General features: G+C 56.2%; 1 protein-coding gene across 4 annotated transcripts in view; it reads left to right on the top strand.

Moving 5' to 3' along the window:
• TACC1 (transforming acidic coiled-coil containing protein 1) overlaps positions 1–12,660 on the top strand; it is a 34,913-nt gene extending 22,253 nt beyond the window's left edge. For all 4 annotated transcript variants that reach the window (XM_069800901.1, XM_069800898.1, XM_069800899.1 and 1 more), the window contains 10 exons: positions 259–319; positions 896–1,094; positions 2,760–2,815; positions 5,243–5,377; positions 5,624–5,700; positions 6,114–6,157; positions 6,259–6,419; positions 6,968–7,074; positions 7,671–7,791; positions 8,417–12,660. In XM_069800901.1, the coding sequence (XP_069657002.1) occupies positions 259–319; positions 896–1,094; positions 2,760–2,815; positions 5,243–5,377; positions 5,624–5,700; positions 6,114–6,157; positions 6,259–6,419; positions 6,968–7,074; positions 7,671–7,791; positions 8,417–8,485 (1,030 nt within the window). In that variant the 3' untranslated portion in view covers positions 8,486–12,660. The remainder of the gene's footprint in view (positions 1–258; positions 320–895; positions 1,095–2,759; positions 2,816–5,242; positions 5,378–5,623; positions 5,701–6,113; positions 6,158–6,258; positions 6,420–6,967; positions 7,075–7,670; positions 7,792–8,416) is intronic.
• Positions 12,661–20,609: the final 7,949 nt, after the last annotated feature.

Genomic DNA, 20,609 nt, shown 5'->3' with positions numbered 1-20,609 from the left:
ACAGGAATAAATGCCTCAAAGACAAACCCAATTGCTTCGTAGTCGTGTGTTTTGTTTGCTTGTTCCTTCTGTTCGTTCCAGAACTTGCTCTGCCTCGATATTTCACTGGTGAGTGGGGTTGCTGGCACGCAGCGGGGTGCAATGCTAGCGCTGGGGCTGTCTCCCCTTGCTTGGGCTGTCTCGCACGTGCCCCCACCTCCTCCCCACGCAACCCACGCGAGCCCACACCTCAGCCGGCTGCTTCTCTCTCCCCTGCAGGAGCGGCTGCAAGGTGAAGCAATACGAGACGCAGTCCCTGGTCCTGGACGTTTGCTCTCAGGTATGTGAGATCCGACCCTGGGAGCTGCTTGGCTGGGCACAGGGATGCTCGGGTGGCAGCGTGGGGAGGGCTGGGCTGGCTCAGCTTCGGGCTGGCGTGTGCCCGCAGCAACGCCTGACCAAAAGGGCCAGTTCCCTGAAAGCAGCAGCTTCCAGCCGTGGGGAGAGCATCTTCCCCGTGGGCAGTTTCTGGTGGGAAGGGAGGGAGGAGGGCTGTGCTCGGTGCTCACCCCAGAGGGGGAACTTGTCCCTGGGGGTTTCCTGGCCAGGAAACACTCTCGGTTTTCCACGTGCTTCGTTAGGGACCATGTGCGTGCGGTATCTTAGCCCTGTCCCCAGCATGGGCCAGAGCAAAGCACCGAGCTCTGTGGTCGGGTTAATAGATTTTGCGTGTTTATCACTTCTGTCCCTGGCACCATGTGTTTCCTTCTGCCAAAACTTACTGAGGAGCTGGCAGGGAGCAACTTGTCGGTGGCTGCTAAGCCTCCCGTGCTTCCCATGGACTGTCCAGCAACCTGGTTGCCTTATCCCCACGGATTAACTTGGTCCTGCTTAACCGCATGCCTTGATCCTGCAGGATGAAGGAGCGTTGATCTCAGAAATCCCAGATATTGCAAATCGGGATGGACACGCCACCGATGAGGAGAAGTTGGCCTCCACCACCTCCGCACAGAAACCAGCCGGGCTGGAGAAGAAGGGCGAGCCAGAAGATGACCTGGAGTACTTTGAGTGCTCGAACGTTCCCGTGCCGGCAGCGAAGCACGGCACGGAGGCAGGTGAGGAGCATCCCCGCTGCCTCTGGCTCTGGGGACGCGTTGTGTGTGCACCCAGACAATCTCTACAGCCTCTGGCGATGAATTGGTGCTGTTGAGGCAACGCAGCTTCGTCACAGTTTATTTACACCGACAGGGCTAAAGGCTGCCGCAAGTTATAGTGAAACCTCCAATTGCTTATCTGCACTATTTCCATTACGGAAAAATCACGGTACAGGCTGTCTTTAGACTCTCTCAGCACAGACCCCCCTCCCCACGGTCCCCACGGCGCTGTGGCAGGACGTGACTCAGGCCGGCGAGGCTCCCTCCCTGCGGCACACGCTGCCCCAATCCCAGTGCCCTCCTGAAACTGGTGTTCACCGGCGAGCCGAGGCGAGGGCTGAGCCGAGCAATCGCACGCCGTTCAGCCGGGATGCTCCCAATGCGTGGCCTGCCTCCCGGGTTGCGGGGTGCCTGCTTAAACCCTGTGCCAGGAGCAGAGCTGCTGGGACTCGGTGTCCCAGCACAAGGGCTGTGGTTGATGGAGGTCTCCGTGTCGCTGCAGAAGACCTCCGCTAATGCTCCTGGTGGCATTTTGCTGTCAGTCTCATATGTAATTAGCCTCTCTGACCAATCCATTAAAAAATAATTAAAAGCCAGGCAGCACGACATTTAATCGATAGCAATGTTATAGGTGCAAGCAGGAGAGATCACCACACGGAAGGTTTGCAGCTCTCCCCCGTGCGGGTACCCATTAATCATTTCCCCTGAACGCTGTGCAGAGCTGCAGGCTCTCGGGAGAGGAAAACAGTCCTTTGTCTCTCAAGGGAGGAAAAATCTGACAGTCAACAGAGAGGCTGGGAGGTTTTATTTATTGCTGCTCGTCTCAGAGGGCCAGGCAGGGGTGCACAGGCTCGGTGCTGGCTGCAGGGATGGTGCGGTGAGCTGTGGCATGCAGCCACTGACCAGGGCACAGGGATAAATGGGGGGAAATAGTCGGAAATCTGCAGTCACCAGCATTACCTTGCCTCCTTCCTTTCCTAGCTGGGCTCTCGCAATACGCTTTTCTCTGCGCAGTTAACACATGAATAGCCAGTCATGTCTGCAGTTGTCTGAGTGAGGTTCATAAATTATCTCCCACGCTATGTGAGACGGCAGGGTGTCCCACGCCTTGCAGATGGGAGGAGATGGCTTTTATCTTCTCTCCGCTGCTGTTAATAGCAGGGGCCATGTGGCAGCTCCTTTGGAGGGTGTCAAGCCCAGTTGGCGTGGGCTGAGGTTTGTGCTATTCGGAGTGGTCCGAGCAGCTGGGCTTCATCCCAGGGATGCATCCTGCCCGCACTGGCCACCAAAGTGCAGAATGTCCCGTGTGTCTGCATTCCTCCTCCTCGGCCCTCCGTGGTCCCAGGGAATGGCTGGTGTGGGTGGCAGCTGCGGGGACACGGGGCTGAACTGCCACCAGAGGGAAGTGTTGGTTTCCACTCCAAGGAGTGCAGGAGGAGAAGCTGGCAGGGGTGCAGGATGCGTCCTCCCTGCAAGGGCAGGAGCCGGGGACAAAGAAGCCCTTTGGGAGGGGAATCTCAGGGGATGCAGAGACTCGGGGGTACACCTCTGCATCCCGGCAAATCCACATTTGCTGCCAGGCTCTTGCTTCCAGGTAGCTAAAAGGTTGTATTTCCTTGTCTTTAGGCTTTGAAAAGGAGATCTCCAAGCAGATGGAAAAGGATGGGCCTGGCATCTTCCCCGTGAGTGTCTCTTGCTTCCTCCTCCCTCACCTGCAGGGAGGCTCAGGGCGGCTGTACCGGTGCGGTGCTGGAGCGGCTGTGCCGGTGCTGGCATGCGGCTCGGCAGGGCAGTGGGGCTGCGGGACGGCTGATCCCCCTGCCCCACAGCTGCTGCCTGCCCCACCGCGCAGAGGGATGGAGGGAAGCCGCGGCAAACGTTGCTGCTAATCCCAGAAGCGCTACCGGCATCTCTCCGAAATGAGTTTCTTTGGGAGCTAAAATTCTTGAAAAGCCCACGCAGGGACTCGATCAAAATAGCCGTGATTTGCTGGCAGGCCAAGAGGAGCCTGGCAGAGGATGGCTTTCTCCTGGGTGGGTGCAGCCACTTGTGGCATGGGAAGGAGAGATGCTGGGGATGGAGCAGGGCTGGTGAGGAGCCAGGGCTGCGGCCGTGGAAGGGCAACGAGAGCAGACCCTGCCTTTGGAAGGGGCTGAATGACGGCGAAAGGGCAGAGGAGGTCACGGGGAAGGGACGAGCCGCAGGACAGGGGCTGTGTCTCACGTGGAGGAGTCCAGGGCTGGCTCTGACGGCCGGCTGGTGCCTGTGCCTTTTACAAGGGATCCTCAGACACTGCTTTCAGGAAGGCAGCTGACAGCAGAGATGGGGGGATTAATAAAAAAAGCCCTGGCTCTGCAGCCACAAGTGACCCTGGCACCCCGGCAGTGGCACATCTGCATGGGGACACCCCCGATGTGCCCCGAGGAGCCGTTGGAGTGTCCCCAAGACCCCTCTGCTGCAGGGGGGGACCCTGTGCCAGCTTAGCCACCCCTGGCCAAAGCTGCTCAAGGTGGCAAGCAGATGACAATGAGATTAGCAACATCAGCAAAATTAGCTTCTCTGAGACAGATTTAACTATGCTAAGCCCCACAAGGACATTAGGCGAAGCGAACCTTTTGTTTGGTGCTGGGGAGAGCGTGGGCAGACTCTGCTTCTGCAGATGAGCCAGGGTCACCCCAAAACCACAGTGTGGGAGGATTTGCCATGGGACAGGCAGTGGGCAGAGGTTCTTGCAGGTGTTCAGGTGCGCGCCTGCTTTTGAGAGGTGCTGTGGGAGGCTGCTGCCAAAACCACAGGGGGCTGAACCGGCTGCCCAGACCCAAACCTGCACCCAGGGGTGGCTTTGGGGGTGGCTTCTGCCACCAGCCATCGCTCACCCGGTGCTGCGGGCAGCAGAGCTGTGAGAGCCGTGAAGGGCTTGGTCGTGCTTGAACCTGAGCAGCAGTCAAAGCGCAGGGGAGGAGGGGAAAGAAAGAAGTGCTTTAGTGCTCTCGTTTCCAAAACACAGCAAAAGCAGACTGCCTCCTCCAAAGCACTTCTCTATTTATGGCCTGGCAGCCGGTTCCCAAGGAGATGGCTGCACAGGGCTGTCACTTCAGCTGGGATGATAAAAGGAGGAACAGGCGGTGGTGTAAGCCTCAGTTTGAAGGAATGCTGTTCTGGAGGCCTTTCAGGCTGCAGGACCCCCCCGAGGGAAGGATGGGGCCAGCATCCAGGCAGCACTCGGGGGGCTTGGGTCACGGGGCTGAGCTCTTCCCCCAGTTTGGTCCCTGCAGCTGCAAGACTGGTGCAAAAGAGCTGGGCTCTGGGGAGAGAAAGCAGGGAGCGATGGGGGTAAAGCCACCTCAGACCCTCATGGGAACACCCATAATGGAAACAGGAGGGTGCCGGGAGCCCTTTGTGAGCATCTCCAATTTCAGAGCTCTCCCGAACAGCTGGGGAACCGTGGGATGAGCGGGGCTGTCCCTTGAGGAGGGGAGCAGGAGCAGCCTTGGAGCTGGGTCAGCCAGACCCCTGCTCTGCAGCGAGGTGAAGCTTGCTCCCTCCGCCAGCTCCCTTGTGCATTTGGGGTGATAGCAATGCCCAGCAAATGTCCCTGCAGCTGCTGGCAGTAATTTGGATGTGTCAGCTGCAGCGACATCTCCACCTGACCGAGAGGTGATGGAGACAGGCGACCCAGACCCTCGCAGACCCCCCACGTGTGGGTCACAGTCAGCAAAGATCCCCCAGGCTGGAGATATTTTTAAACCAGCCACAGGGAAAGTGAAGGGATGTCAGATGTGAGCAAATCTCTGCTCAGAGCTGGGTCTCATCCTTCCAAAATGGGCTCTTGCTGGGTCTCCTCTTTGGGATGCTGCTTCCCCAGGGCAGCCCGTGGGTGTCCTGCGGCGCAGCCCCAGCTCCCAGCACGGGACTGGGCAAAAAGTGCACTAAAATCCCCATATGGGCTCTGCCGGGTGTCTGCCACCAGGCTCTGAGCTGTCAGTGTGCAGGTAGGGAGGTTCAATGCCTGAATAGAGGCTGATAAAATGGGGGAGAACACCCCAAACGGGGGAGGCAGGGTGAAAAGAAAACCCACACAGCATCCCAGCTGGGTAATTCCCCCCCAGGGCAATCCCGGGCTGTGCTCCATGGACAAACCCCCCGCCGCCGTCACCGGTGTGAGCAGGAGCGAGAGTCCCCTGGACGGCATCTGCCTCAGTGAATCCGAGAAGACGGCCGTGCTCACGCTCATCAGAGAGGAGGTAACAGCCAGGGACCCCATTTTTCCCGGGTGGACTCCATTTTTCCCGGGTGCACCCCAATACAGCAGCCATCCCGGGGCTGCCCCTTGCCGGACCCCGTCCCCGTTGCTGCTGTGGTGGGGAGCGGGGGCAGCTCTGCTTTGCCTTGGGGGGGGGATCTGGTCCCCTGCACATCGCAGGCACGGGGCAGCAAGGGAAACCACGCAGAGCACGTTCCAAGGGTCCTGTGTCTGCTGTGCAACCTAGATAATCACAAAGGAGATCGAAGCAAACGAGTGGAAGAAGAAATACGAAGAGAGTCGCCAGGAAGTCTTAGAGATGAGGTAAAAGCCTTCTCCTCGCGTGTTCGCCTGCCTGCTCCCCTGCGCGGTGCAGCGCTGTGCTGTATTTTCCCTGTTGGGAGGTGGGTTAAGCGGGGCCGTAATGGGATGATACGGCTCGGCAGTGTCGGGATGGGACATGTTAGGAGACATGTACTTTTTGTGCTTGGGCTGTGTTGAGCCTGCCGGTTTCTTTGTTGCGGGAATAAAATCCCATTAGCCACGCGGGCCGGAGCGGCTGGAGGGAGGTGTTAGCGTAGAGCAGCGATGATGGGCATTGCAGCACCAACGGCTGGGGCTCTGCAGGCAGGCTGCAGCTTGGGCTGCCTTTCTGGTGTGGGGAAGGGGCAGCACGGCCCCAGGGCAGCTTGCTGGCAGAAAAACTCTTACCTGCTTTTTTTCTCCCTTTCTTCTAGGAAAATCGTGGCCGAGTATGAGAAGACCATTGCCCAGATGATAGGTAAGGTGCTGTCGCCTGGCCGGGTGTGCGGGGCAGGGAGCTGGCTGCCGCAGCCGTCCCCGCTCAGTCACCATGTCCCCACTGTTTATTCTCCATCACAGAGGATGAGCAGAGGACAAACATGACATCTCAGAAGAACCTGCAGCAGCTCACGATGGAAAAGGACCAGGCTCTGGCAGACCTAAACTCAGTGGAGAGGTCCCTGTCGGATCTCTTCAGGAGATACGAAAACCTGAAGGGTGTCCTAGAAGGCTTTAAGAAGGTCCTTACCTTGGTTCCCTCTTTCTCCTTGCAGCCCTGGTCCCTGGACACAGTTCCTGTGCAGTATTTGCCCCACTTTGTCCCGTGCTGCAGCACTGTGGCTCTCCCATCCCACGCAGTGCTGCTTCAAATGCCCTGGCCCTTGCTCAGAGGACCGCTCGCTCCCTTTCCTCTGCCTGCTTTCTGCTAAATGAGCAAAGAATCTTTCAAATGCCAGGGGAAGCCAGTGCGGGGAGACCGGTTCTCCGGCTCTTCTCCGCTCTCCTCCTCGCCGCTCTCCTGAGCTGCCAGCAGCGGAGCATCGTGCCCTGGGCAGAGCTGCAGCCAAGGGAAGAGCAGGTGCCAGGGTAGAGCGCCCCGAAAAACCCTGCCTCCTCCTACACACCGTTTTTCCATGCTGTTGAGCTGGATAAGGGGCTCCAGCATAAGGGAGAAGCTGGGTCTATTTAAAGCCTTTTTCATTTAGACTCAGAACAGGATATATCATCCTGTCAGAGCAACATCTCAGTGCTCAGTCTCCATGCAGATGGATGTACTTTTTTTTTCCAGAATGAAGAAGCTCTGAAGAAGTGTGCTCAAGATTATTTAACCCGGGTCAAGCAAGAAGAGCAGCGGTATCAGGCCCTGAAAGTCCACGCAGAAGAAAAACTAGACAAGTAAGGTCATGCATGAGATTGCTGGGTGCTTAAAGACCTTGTAGGGCAGTGTCTCCATTTGGCTTTCCTGAGGTTTGAAGGCAAGAGCTTATTGATGTGAAAAGCTGCCTCTCACACCCTCAAGCTCAAGTGACTTTAAATGGCTGTAAGTAAGCCAGCACAAATCCCTGAACGGATTCTCTGATCTCTGCTTAGGTTTTTTTTTTAATGGAGAAACTAAGGTTCACAGTCTATTTACAGTCACTTAACAAGTTCCCACCTTTCAGAGGGCTCCTGTTTGTGGTGCACGAAGGGGTCGTGCAGCTACCAAGGCTCGGCTGATGAGCAGTAGCTCACCGACACGCAGTATCCCCAAGCGAAGCGGGTGAGGAACTGTCTTAGCTTCGCTCTGAGAAAGCAGTTTCCATACAGGAGTTTGGAGGAGCTGAATCAATCCAGTTTCATCCAGGTTTTCCGTAAGGGAAAACTACCTCTGAGGCATCCAGGCGAGCAGGAGCCGGGCTCTGCCGATGCCGCGTGGTCTAACGTCGCGCTGCGGTGCTCCTGGCTGCGCCCAGACGTGACCACCGTCCCCTTCTCTCCAAACCCCACCGCAGAGCCAACGAGGAGATCGCGCAGGTGCGCACCAAGGCCAAAGCGGAGAGCGCGGCGCTGCACGCCGGGCTGCGCAAGGAGCAGATGAAGGTGGAGTCCCTGGAGAGAGCCCTCCAGCAGAAGGTAATGCGCCCGCCCTGCCTCCTCTCTGCAAGCTGCGCTGGCTTTTGCTCTGAATTTCCAGTTTGCTGCCCTGAGCATCCTGTTGGTGCTGGAGGTGTCCTTCAGATTTTTGGCCCAGAAAGTGTTTTGTGGGTTTGGTTTTTCGGGTATTTTTTTTGTTTGCTTGTTTTGTTTGTGTTTTGTCGTTTGGGGTTTTTTTTGTTGTTGTTTAAATATGCAACTGCGTCCTCTCGCGAGGAAGGAGATGCAAGCTCTGCCCAGGTGTAGGGATGGCTGCGTGCAGCGACGTGGCTGCCGGTTCAGGGCTGGCATGCGTTTGGCTGTCTTGGAGCGTGGGCAGAGCTCGCTCACGTGTGCCCGCTAGCAGACACATGGGCTGAGCAGAGCGTGGTGGGCTGCAGCTTGGTAGCTGCAGGTCTCTGTGCAGCACCGGGGGCTATTGGGGATGAGGAGGGGTGAGCCTGGGGGTCCTCACAGCACCTGGATAATAATGCACAGAGGAGCTTTCACTGGGGCAGGCGTGGGAGCTGGCTGTCCCTTCCTGCGCTGGCTCGGTGGCAGATGGGTCTGGGTGTTCCTGCATCTGTGCCGCTGCAGGGGTCCTCAAGGTCTGCTTTTCTTCCAGAACCAGGAGATTGAGGAGCTGACCAAGATCTGCGATGAGCTGATAGCGAAGCTGGGAAAGACAGACTGAGTCTCACCGCCCCTCGTCCAGCACTCCGCACTTGGCCGCTTTTCTCGTAACGTCAAGCACCTTGCCTTATCACCCAGGAACCCCCCCCCCAGCGGAGAAGCACACGCGTCCAGCTGCCTGCTCTGCTTGGCTGCCGGACCCCACGGCCCCCCACGCAGAGCCGGTCCCCACGCTGTCCCCGTCTCTGTTTCCCAAAGGCTCTGGGGCTGGGTTCCCTGCGGTCAGGCTGGGCGCGCGTGTCCCTCCTGGGGTCCGCAGCAAGCGGCTGCCGTGCCGTCCGTCTGCACGGATGCCACCTCTCAGTTGGGAGGTGACACCCCAGGGCTCTGTCCCCCTCGGCCGGGCTGGGTCTAGTTGTGCCCCTACATGCTCTGTCACTTACTGTCCTCACGTACTTAATTGCATGGGTCCAGCCACACGGTAGGTCCTGCCCGGGGACGCGGGTGATGCCGGGGTTGGAGCCGCCAGCCCTTGCGCTGGGGAAGGGGACCTGGCATGTGGGTGCACGGCTGGGGAGGCAGTGAAGGTGCCCCAGGCACCCCTCCACGGGTGGTTTGGGGCCACCAGCGTGGATCCCCTGTAGATCGATCAGTTTTGGAGGAGGCGGCAGTATTCAAGGGGCTGGTCCCAGTCTCTGGTACACGGGGGAAACACAGCACAGCGCATCCTCGTCCCTGGCTGTGCCAGCCTTGGAGGAAGGAAGCCGAAGTCTCTGCATTCGTGCACTTTATTAGCATTTATGAGCGCTCAGGCTCTCTGCTCACTTCTTCCAGTTGGGCACGGTCCTGCTGCACATCTTGTTCCCCCAGGAGCACGGATACGGCCACTTAAGCAGTAGTAACTTAAGTCCTCTCAAAGGAGAGCCCGGCCAAGGGGAGGGCAGAGGGCAGGAGGCTTCTGCGCCCAGAGGTGTTTGAGAAACGGGGGACATGTTGGTTCTGGAGAGCAGGGACTTGTCCGTCCGTCTTCCCCGTGGCTGTCCTGCCCGTAGCCCTAGCACCTCCTAAGGCTTGTTAACGTGGGGTTTCTAGTCCGCTTTAAAACGTGCAAAGCCAAGCCCCTCGCTGTTGGCTCCCCATGCCCTAGTGAGATTAGTTCACCACTTTGGATGTTGCAGGAGAAAGGAAGCAAACCCTGAACTGCTTCACAATTCTGCTGACTTAAGGCTCTTTTCCCCAGTCAGTACAGAAAGGCAAGGAGGAGTGCAGTACTGCCCTGGGTCTTGTGCTGCTGTGAAAAATGCCCTTACGGCACTGAATATTAAGAGAACCAAACAAAAGCCAGCCTTTACAGGCAAAGGCAGATCCAGACAGCAGTAAAATACACTTTGAAATCTCTCTGGATGCAGCCCAATCTGACTTTCCATGCAGGCTGGCTGCCTGCTCTATTTCAGAGGTGTTTACCGGACGCGCCAAGCTCCAGCAGAATTGCTGAGGTTGCCTTTGCACTGTGCTGGGAACTGGGGGGGCTCTGGGGTGATACGATGTGTTTAAATCCATGCGTAGATCCTGCGTGTGCCCTCCTGGTAACACCGTTGCAGGAACCAGCCTTGCCTGGTGAGTTTTGCTGTTTTGCACGCTGCGCATTGCCGCATTTTCCTGGCTGCGGTGCCCTGGGCGAAGCGCTCAGCATCCACGGGCAGTAACCGGTGCCGTGGGCCGGGCTGTGCCGTGGGCTGTGGGTGCTGCGCCTCGGGGTCGGTGCAGAACCATCCCGTCCTGCACAAGGCAGATCGATGGGATCGGGCAAGAGCTGCAGTGGCGGAGGATTCTCTACTATCAGCTTGAACAGTTAGTCGTAAAGCATCAAATAAGGGAAATATTTGCTGTTTGGACTGTTTCCTACCCAGCCTATCTAAGACTTTCGCAAACCTTTTTGCTGCTACCTTTTTGTAAAAGATTTGAGCTGTTTTCCTTCTATTTTCTAATTCCCTGTGTTGAGCATGCAGTGCAAACATCTGTTTAAATCAGAGCCATACACTTGATATATATTTTGTTAGTTATATTATGTATAGAGAGAATTTATTATACACTTAAGCAGACAAAGATGCCGGCAGCCTGCTCTAGCGCACAGAGTCCAGGCCTGTTCACCGTGCTCCCAGTTATCCCAGTGAACGGGCTGGTAGCTGTGCGGTAGGGAAGCTGATGGCTGATACTACTCAGAGCTGTGCACCTGCAGCTGTGTGCTGAATATTCACTCCTTTGCACACCTGACAGAAAGGAACAACATTTTTTTCCTGGTTTTTTTTTTTCCTCCCCCCCACTTTGTCCCTCTAATGGGCTGTTAGAAAAGCCTCTGTCAGATGATCTACAAAGACTATTTCTGTTTGGGGAGTCAAAATGCCAGCCCCAGCCCACTGGAGCATGACTCCCCTTCCTTGCATTTCATCAACGTTTGGGGTTTCACAGACTATAGCACTGCTCTTTTCTTCTTCTCTTCACGTGTCCCACTCCAAAACAGCATTCCTGCCTGGATGTGAGTGACCCTTTCCTGGCTGCAGTTAGCTGGGCTTCGGCAGGGTGGTGGTGACAGCAAGGAATGACCCCCAGAAGGTGCTTTCCCTTTGGACCTTCTGAGAGTCTGTACAGGTCAATTAAAACCCTTGAGAACTGGGGATTTCTTAGGGAGTTGGGTTTTTCTCTTTGCAACCCTTCAGAAATGGAAGGGAGCAGGTCACCAGAGAGCAGCCTTGCCCAAGCTCTCGGAGCTTATAAAAAGTTGATTTGGGGCTAGTTTCTGGTTTGGCACGCAGGTTCGCTGTCGTGCCCGGAGCAGCGCTCGAGGTCCCAGCACGAGGCTGATGGAGCCGAAGCGCAGGAGGCAGGTCCCGGGAAGGGACCGCAGGGCACAGCAGCCCTCATCCTCATCCTCTGCACGGGGACACGCTGCGCAGCGTGCCGGCTTTACACGAGGTATGAAGGCCCCAGTCCATCTGTGTGAATGTTCACTTCCCGCTCTACCTGAAGGGATGAAATTTGGGTTCTGCGTTTGCTGTGGCCAGCCAGGGCCAGGTTTGCTGGTGGCAGGGGGGGTCAGCTCCGAGGAGCAGAGCACCAGGCTCGGGGCGTTGGGCTCACTGGAGTCTGACCTGAGCATGTCTGAGCTCGGTCTCTCTTCAGGGGGGGGTTGTTCTGGCCCCAGAGGTGGCAGAGAATTGCAGAAGTTTTGATTTCACCACTCGGCACTTCCCCAGACCCCCAGCCTGCGTACATGCGGCAGTCTTCCCTCCCAGGCAAAGAGGAGCCGCCTGGAAGGCCAGGCTGGCTGTGGAGAGCGGCTCCCATGGCAATAATCCGCTCTGGCAGTATCTTCCCTGTCTCTGCTCCCTGGCATCTCCCGGTCCCACTTTCGCTGCCTCTCTCGCCCAGCGCTGTTGCGTTCCTGTGCCTGTCAGCGTGCACTTCCAGTCTGGGCAAAGAAGATTCCTAAGGAATGATTTATTAACTATAATATGGTTATAGTTACATATATATAAATATATATATAATGGTTATAGTTATATATAATAGAAGGTGTGTGTTTGTAACTGTAAACGGGCAGGACTGTCGCATCTCGCGGAGGCGCGACGCCGGCGCTCGCTAACCGGCGGCGCAGGGGCTGAGCGGGAGCCGGCGGCAGGAGGGGTGCACGGTGACTCCCTCGCACCTCTTGTGAAGACAACGGCGTTCGAACGCCGCCCTTCCAGCCAAGATGTGTTAACCAGCGCAGGGAAGCTCTGCGGATACCCATGCGTCGGGGTCGCAGCCTGGTTGTGTTTGTTGTCTTTTTCTTGCGGTAGAATTCAAATATTCCTTTCTGACAGCGGCGGGTGCCTGCCCGTAAGCCGCTCGTGTTGCCGTTAGCAAGTGTGCATTTGCCAGCAGATCTCTGTCTACAACGAAGTGCCAACGAGTAACCATCCTGACTGCAAATCGCTTCCACCCATCCCTCCAGCGTGTCCCCCCCACCCCGAGGCAGGAACTTTCTCTGCATTGACTACTACCCCGATTGCTTTGTACCATGTATGTAACTGCCATCACCATCAATTTTATATGTACAATAATTTCCCTTTTATATGTCAGGTAAATATTTGTAAGAGTTATACTCACACAAATGAGATTATTATAATGATTACTAATATATTTTTTTCCATGTTTCATTGCCTGAATAAAAATTGTGTTTATCACTCTCGAAAACTTTCTCGGTGTTTGTAAGGTCAGTGAAGGGTTTTTGGAGAAGTTGGCTTTATCTTCCAGGATGGGCCATATTCTGCCTCGTTTTTATTAATGTGCTTTACAATGCGGTTGCTTTCAAATAAGTGTGGTTATCATCTGTTCCTGAAATGTGCATTCATAAACTCTGAAATTCAGACCTGAGGCGACTTTGATGCCCCCTTGGCTCCTACCACGCCGCAGCGATGCTGCCGGCAGATTCCGCCGAACTGTGGTGCAGCCAGCGGTGAGCTCGGCCAGGACGAAGAGCTGAGGGCAGTGGCGAAGTTTTAGGCAGCGGGACTTGGCTTAATCCCCACACTGACCCTGATAACCTCTCGTGGCCTTGGGTAAATCCCTCTGGAAGGATAGGGACCGCCCTGCCCAGTTGAGGGCTGGGGCGTAGGTGAGCGCAGGGACGACTCCGCTGGGCTCCTGGCCCCATTAGGGGTTTTCAGTTGTTCTCTTGCGCTTCTCTTCTGGTGGGTTGGAAACTTTGGAGGGTTCTTCCCCAATCTGGCTGCTGCAAACAGCAAGAAAGGGGTTATTCACTGGATGGAGCAGATGGGCTTGGGAGAGATCTTTGAAAGCCAACCAAGGTAATGTGTCTGGAGATGGAGAGGGTTCCCAAAGCAGGCACCAGCAGGACGCGCAGCAGAGCCCAGCCCGGCAAGCGTGGGCAGGTCTGGCCACCTCCACCGGCACCGGGCCGATGCTCTGCCCCACTCCCATGCCCCAGACCGGCCCATGCCCTTGGGGACCCACGTCCCATCCTCCCCTGCTAAGATGGCATTAGCCAGGGGCTGCAGTAAGTGTGTTATCCCCAGCCCAGTGATCCAATCACCCAAGCAGATTAGCTGTAAGACCTTAAGACAAAACAGAGGCTACGCGACCCGTGCAGCACACTGCTGAAAATGTCCACCCTGAAGACCCTCCTGGCCCTGGCCATCGTCACATCCCTGGCTGGAGAAAGTAAGTGTCCCATAGCTCAGGGCAGGGCTTGGTGGGGTAAATGGCTGTAGCTGCTCTTCTGCTTGCTGGCTGCCCCCATCCCTGCTGCCTGCCTGCAGGCTTGCGTGTGCCTCTTGTGCCCGGGTCCGACGTTGCTCCCATCCCTGCAGAAAAACGGCATTTGGGGGGGGATGGTGGCTTTCTCCTCCTAGCAGCACCCAGAGAAGCACCCTGCCTCTCACCCTCTCCGGCGCTTGCACAAAGCGCAGGCATCGGTGCCCGGTAGGGACCGCAGAGCCTCCCGGTCTCCATCTCTGATGGAGCCGAGGAGGTACCTGAGCCAAAGAACAGCAGCTTCTCATCGCTAGAGCGGTGTTTCCCAGCTAAAACTTGGTTCCTCAAAGGCAGTATCACAAAAAGCCATCTTAAGAGGCGGGAAGGTGGTTGTGCTGCTCAGCAATGCCATGAAGCATGGGCAGGTCGGGGCAGTTTCAGGATCTTTGCACCAGGGGAAGATGAACCCCGAACTGGTTTTAGCTGATGGTAAATGAAAGGTTGTACCGTGCTGCAAAGAACCACAAAGGAGAAGTTCGCGACAAGCAATCCCGGTGTGGAAGCCGGGGGCAGTGCAGGTTAACGGCAGGCATTTACTGGCATTTGGCTCCATGAAATCTCAGTTTTCCCTGAGACACTGGTTTTCTCCTTTCCCACGAGATGAAGGTGGGAGCTCTGGCCTCCTGCAAGATCCATCCTGCTGACCAGGAGCTGGGCCCTGCTTGCCACGAGAGGGCTCTGCTCAGCCAGCAAAGCAGATACCAGTTTGACTCCCACATCAGTGGTAAATTAACCATCACCATCAAAATCGAGTATTCATAATTTCAGGCAGGAGCAGGATCTTCAGGTTTGGTTGGGTTGGGTTGGTTTTTTTTGGGGGGGGGGGTGTGCTTTGTCTGCAGATATTTAAAACAGTGCTGTTTGTTAGTTAAAAAGTCTCTTATTGTCTCAAAATGATAATAATGTTTTCACATTTGTTCAGCTGGTTCCTAAACTGAGCTGGGACCTCTGGCAGTTGTGCATTTTCCTCCCCTAAAGGGTCAAACAGCTCTTACAGCTATTATCAGCTCTGATGCACAGGGTGCTGGCGGAGGTGAGGGGCTGGTTATTACCTGACATGCCTGTGGCCTCATTTGAGGACAATTTGGAGATAACTCGTCCTTCCCAACACAGACGCCTGCCCGGCACTTTGCTGCCTGTCACTGCACTTCTTCCCCTGGGCAGTGTCTTTGGGATGCGCTTTCTGTGCAAAATGTTGCACGGGGGAGCTGCTGAAATTTTGTCCTGGTTTCAGCAGCTCCTGTGCTGGGGGCCACCAGTGGCCGTGGAGACCCCCAGACTGCAAAGGGCACTCGGGGCTCCAGGGCAGCATGTCACTGCTACTCTCACTCCTCCTCCTCCCCGTCTTCGCGCAGGTAAAGCCCTGAAATGCCACAAATGTGTTGCATCCAACGAGAACGACTGCAACAAGCAAGGCTCCCACAGCTGCCCCCAGTACGCTGACGCCTGCTCCACAATCACTGCGCCGAGTAAGTCCCTTGGCTGAGGGGACTGGGGGTGCTGGGGAGGACTGGAGGGGCTGGGGGAGGACCAGAGGTGCTGGGGGACCAGAGGGCGAGGAGAAGCAGGGGACCTGCTGGGGCAGACCAGGAACTGGCTTCCTCTTGTCCCCGTGAAGCAGGAATGAGCCACCTGTTTTTTTCCAAGTTTTTAGTCCTCAGAAACATGTTTTTGGTCTGAGACAACTCACAGCCCTTTCCTGACGCAAGGGACATCCTTCTTTGTGGCATCTGCTCCCATCCACCAGAAATGCTTCACCACCCTCGGTGGGTGCAGCCTTGTGGCTGCAGGGCCAGCAAGACGGACAGAGATGGTTCCCGAAACCAACCCCCCCTCCTGCCTTGGGTTCACTCCATAGCCTGGGCTATACATATTTTCACATGTGGCTATAAATATGTGGTCACTATTTCGCCGTGGAGCTGTGCGATGTGCTCTGCAGTGACTTGGAGCGGTGTGACCATGGGGACATCCCTTGGCCACCAGACCGCCGCTCAGCTCTCCCAGCAGTCCCGTGGGCAGGAGAGTGACCCTTTTATTCCACAACTGTGATGCAACGTGCCGGGACACGGCTCTGCTTTCCCCCTTTCCTCCCCCAGCTTAGCAGGGGAGCACCGAAACCCCCGATGCCTGGGAGTACCTGACCCCCCCCCACGTTGCGCGTACCTTTCCTTGCAGACAGCGTCATTAAATCTTGCTCCTACAAGTCCTTCTGCGAGCAAGCACGGCGTGGCGGCTCCGGCGGGGCCACCCTGCAATGCTGCTTCAGCGACGACTGCAATGGGCCACCGCGGGGCTCGAGGAACGGCGGGGGGACAACGCTGCTGCACCTCCCCAGCCTGCTGGCCACCACGCTGGCGGGGAAGATGTTGCTGAGCTGGCTGTGAGGGTCCCGGGCAAAGGGCGACCAGCCCGGGGTAGCTGCTTGCTGCAATAGTTTAGGGATGCGCGCAGGTCAGCGGCCGGTGGGTTTGCTCTCTGCTTAAAGCGTGGGAGAGGCCAGGCCGCCATCAGTCAAATAAACGCTGCTGTTGAAAACCGTGTTCGCAGCCACTGCTTCTCACTTATAGGAAAACCATAACCTCGCGAGACAACGGCCCGAACCGAACCGATTCGGCTTCCCGGCGCTCCCTCTGGGAATGGGAGCTCATCCTCTGGGAGGCTTTGCCAGGCAGAGCTGGGGGGGGCCTGGGGCAGAGCTCCCTCTCCCAGCACGCTGCCCCAGCAGAAATGCTTTTGGGCTGCTTTGTGCTCACTTGAGATTCATGGCTGTGGGGAGCGGTTTCTTTCCTCCTGTGGCTGCAGAGATAGGGGCCTGGACGGATTATAAATATTTTTCGTGTGAAATATTGACCGAGCCTGTTCACTGCAGCTCTTTGCACTGCTCGGTGGGAGGAAAACATCCATCGGGACCCCCTCGCCTCTGCAGCAAGCCCCAGACGCACTGCACGGTGGGGTGGGTTTGTTCCCAGACCAGCAGCACTATGCGTCTGCGGTGGCAGAGAGATCAAACTTTTGGGTGACTAATTCATCCCCTGGCTGTCACCACCACCTCCCGGAGGGAGATCTTGCTTTTCCTATTTCCACCAGGTTTTTCCTTTGAACCCCCTCATGATGGGCTGTGTCCCCCAGGTGCCCACTGTTACTACCTGCTGAAGTGTGATTTTAGGTAGAAGTCCTCCTGCAGCTCAGAGACCCTCTGGGGCTGGTCTAATGCAGGCATGGGGGTCTGGCCCAGGAGATTCTGCAGTCTAAGGAGAAGAAAAGCAGGAGCCTGGTTGAGGTAAGGAGGAGATGGAATGTGTGGGCTGGCTGGGGAGGATGCAGGACACAGGGGACTCCGGCTGAGCTGCCCTGTGGGAAACTCAGCTGTGTGTTGGGATAAGAACAAAGCTCCCGAGGCTTGTGGAGAGCAGTCAGCACTCTGGTGGCACTGCGGGATCCAGGGCCAGGCAGGAGGCAAGCAAACCACTTTCCCTGTTATTTTCAATATATGATGCTTATGAACCTGAAAGCATCCGCACCGAGCAGGCAAATGCCAGTGCTCTGCTTGCCACGGTGGCCGAGAGCACCTGGAGGAAAGTTGTCCAAGAAGCCATCGGCCAGGCGTGGGGAGGGTCCTCTCCCCCCCACGCAGCTCAGCACAAGCTGGCCAGCAGCGGTTTGGGGCCGTTGTGTGCACGGGGGGGTCTTTGGGGCAGTGAGGTCCCGGGTGATGCTGCCATGGGGTCTGCAGAGGGGACCGTCGATGTGGGGTTTGCTCTGGGATGGCTGGAGTTCACACAGCTTGAAGCTCTGCTAGAAAGATCCCCCAGGAAAGCTTGGTGCTGCTTTGTTTTGTAAGGGAGAATGGTAAAGTGAGTGAATAAGAATGAGGAGGAAAGAAAGAGGAATGATGAAGGGAGGAGAGAGAGAAGGATGGCCGGGAGCGTGGAGAGGCAAGTGGGAATTTGACTGCAAGAAATATAATGCAGGGCAAGTTAGCAAACTGCTGACTGAAAGCCCAGCCGCTGCTTCTCCAGCAAAGCAATCTGCTGGGAGTTTCCCGTAGTCATAATGCAAGAGAAAAGGGAACAGGTACTGAAACCAAAAAGAGCAAGGTCGAACAGCAGAAAAGAAATAATTCCGCATGCTCAGATCCAGCCGTGGAACTCCCTGCTGCAGGATGCTACTGAAACAGAGACCTCAGTGAATGCTGGAGGCTAAGAGGGTCCAAAGTCCTGGAGAACATGGATGTCAAGTCTTGTGAGGGTTAACACCAACCAAGAGGGATGCTTGGCTGCTGCCACTAGAGGGGAGACGTCCGGAAAGCAGATTATTTTGTGTCTGCTGTGGGCCCTGCTCCTTCCCCTGGGTACACGAAGGATGTTTTCCCGCGGGGGACCCTGGATGCTGGTGGGACCTCGGGAGGCCCTGGGACAGAGACGGGCCCTGCTCTGGGAATCCCCTCCTGCCCCTACATCTGCTGACGGGGCGTCTTTGCGAGTTCAAGGGGCTGCTGGCACCCCCAGGCAGGCTACAGCAGCAAAATATATTGAAAAATATAAGAGGAGAACTGAAAGGCTCTCTGAATAAAGGAAGAGCAGCAGTGTGACTAGCTGCCATGTGACTGTGCCCATAGAAAACGGAGCTGCTTCAGAGCCAGGCTCTGGCGCAAGTCACAAGGTCTGCAAGAGATGCCCCAGTATAAAAATACTCTATGGAACAATTTAGTCTTTGCAAAGCAGGCAGGGATGGGGGGGGGAAGACGACAGCGGTTCGCAGGGCAAGGCTAGAGAGAGCTCCAGCGAGAAATGCTGGGAGGCAGGCAGTGCAGCGAGCAGTGGGAAGGAGAGGACACGCGTGGGATGGATGAGGGTTGTGGGTACACGTGGGTGAGGCTGTGCTGAAACCCCAGCACTGAAGCTCTGCATCATGCCTCTGCTGTTATACCCACATCTCGGCGTGCGTGTGCTGCTCCCTGCATGTGGTAACACCGAGCCTGCTCAGCCCAGGCGCAAATGTGGGTTTAAGTGGGCAAGCGCTGCAGCACGCTAGTGGGTATCCACTGCTGAGAATTCCAGAGCTTGCCTGGACATGGCCATGTCCTCACCTGATGGAGCGGCCAGCCCTGCTTTGAGGCAGGAAAGTTGCTTTTCCAAAGTCCTTGTTTTCTCTTTGTTTTATTATTATTATTTTAAGTATAACCCAGTTGCTGTGGCCTGCATTTCCATAACTGGTGGTTTTTCACGCTTCAGGTTTTGGTTCCCTTAAAACATCTTCAAAAACTCTACAGTGAGCGCTTGGCACTTTCAGACCCTGGCTCCATCAGTGTTTGCAGCTGGGCGAGGATGAGCTTTAGGGTCTGTGGCCATCTGTGTGCGTGGGGAGATGGGCAGTGCAAGGAATAATGCACCAGCTGCATTGAGGGATGATCCTTCCCTTAAAAGGCACATGAGGGGCAATGCCAAAATCCTGCTCTGTCACGCATAGCAAAATGGGCTTCCAGGCTAGAGTCACCCTGGGTGTATCGGCTTGCAATTATACACGGTCCCGTCGGGGCTTTCTGGGAGCATTGGCAGGAGGAGAAGCGGAGGGAGGTCATCACTTCTTTTCTCCTGATGTAATTAATAAATGATGCATTTTGGGCTGCAGCTTCTGGCTGGGCGTGGGGCCGGACTGTCCCCCAATGGGGAAACTGTGGAGGGATGACAGCGGGGAGGGAAGCTGCTCCTCCGACACGTGGTCACAGTCAGCTGGCAACAGTGAGGAGAGCAGCCGCGACTGTGGAGCGGAGCTGTGCATTTATTTAATGGTGCTGAATGCTGTGCTTTGAACGAGGATCGATGGGGCGAACAGCCCTGTCAGGGTCCAACAGGAAATTTCGGGAAAAAAAAACAATCTCTTGTGCAAAATGCTGGGAAAGCATCACTTGCACAGCGTCTCTGAGAGCAAGGCTCCCCGTGCACCCTCGGCAGTGCCGGCAGGGCCAGGATCGGTTTCACCCGCGCTGGGAGAAAGTGCTTTGGGGCCAGATGCAGGTCCAGAGAGAAAGCAGGGACTTTCTGAGGGTGAAGCCGCAGGGAGCCCACGCTGTCCTGGGTGGCACAAGGGGGAAAGCGAGTGTTTCGTGCTCTCCCAATCCACCCTGAACTTTCCCAAGCGATGCTCCTGCAGGAACTATGACCTGAACCGGGCGACTCATCTCCATTCAGTGCCACACTCCAGCACATGCTTAAAAGCCTGGTGAAAGCAGGACCCCCCCCCGTGGGCCCACGCCTGCCGTGCTCCAGCACGTTCTATCTGCGATGGGCTAAAGGCTGCTCTCTGCTGTGACAGACTGTGGTTTCATCTGCTCCTCGGGCGGTGACACGGGCCCGGAGCAGAGTCACACAGAAATGAACACACATGGTTTCAGTAACAGCGTTTGGGCAATCTTCTGCAACATGGAAGGGGAAAAAAAAACCTTTGTTCTAAAAATGACCCAGGCCATAGGAAATGCTGGGGGTTGAGGCAATGTGTTTACTTAACAACATTTTGTACAGCAAGTGCTGAACAGCGTGCAATTGCTCTGGGAAAAAAAAAATAAATCTTCAAATGAATAGCACTGGATCCTCAAAACTAGAGTCTCGCCTTAAAAAGAAAAAAAGGAAAGCCCCCCCCTCAATACACCAGCAGTGAGGGGCACAGAGCTGGAGGTTGGGGTCATTTGCATTGCCTGGAAATGAGCGAAGCTGGTGACAGTTTCTAGATGAGGACTCGGCAGAGCCGATCCCTGAGGGGGGTGGGAGCCCCACTCACCTTCTGTGGCTACATCGGCCCGAGCCAGGGACCCTTCGGGTGCGGGTGATGGGCTCAGCTAATTGACTGACAAACGACTGATTGATGCAACC

Source organism: Haliaeetus albicilla, chromosome 13 (assembly GCF_947461875.1).
Source record: "Haliaeetus albicilla chromosome 13, bHalAlb1.1, whole genome shotgun sequence".
NCBI classification, from domain to species: Eukaryota; Metazoa; Chordata; class Aves; order Accipitriformes; family Accipitridae; genus Haliaeetus; species Haliaeetus albicilla.
Note: the sequence above shows the minus strand (reverse complement) of the source record. Positions and strands in the feature narration are given on the sequence as shown.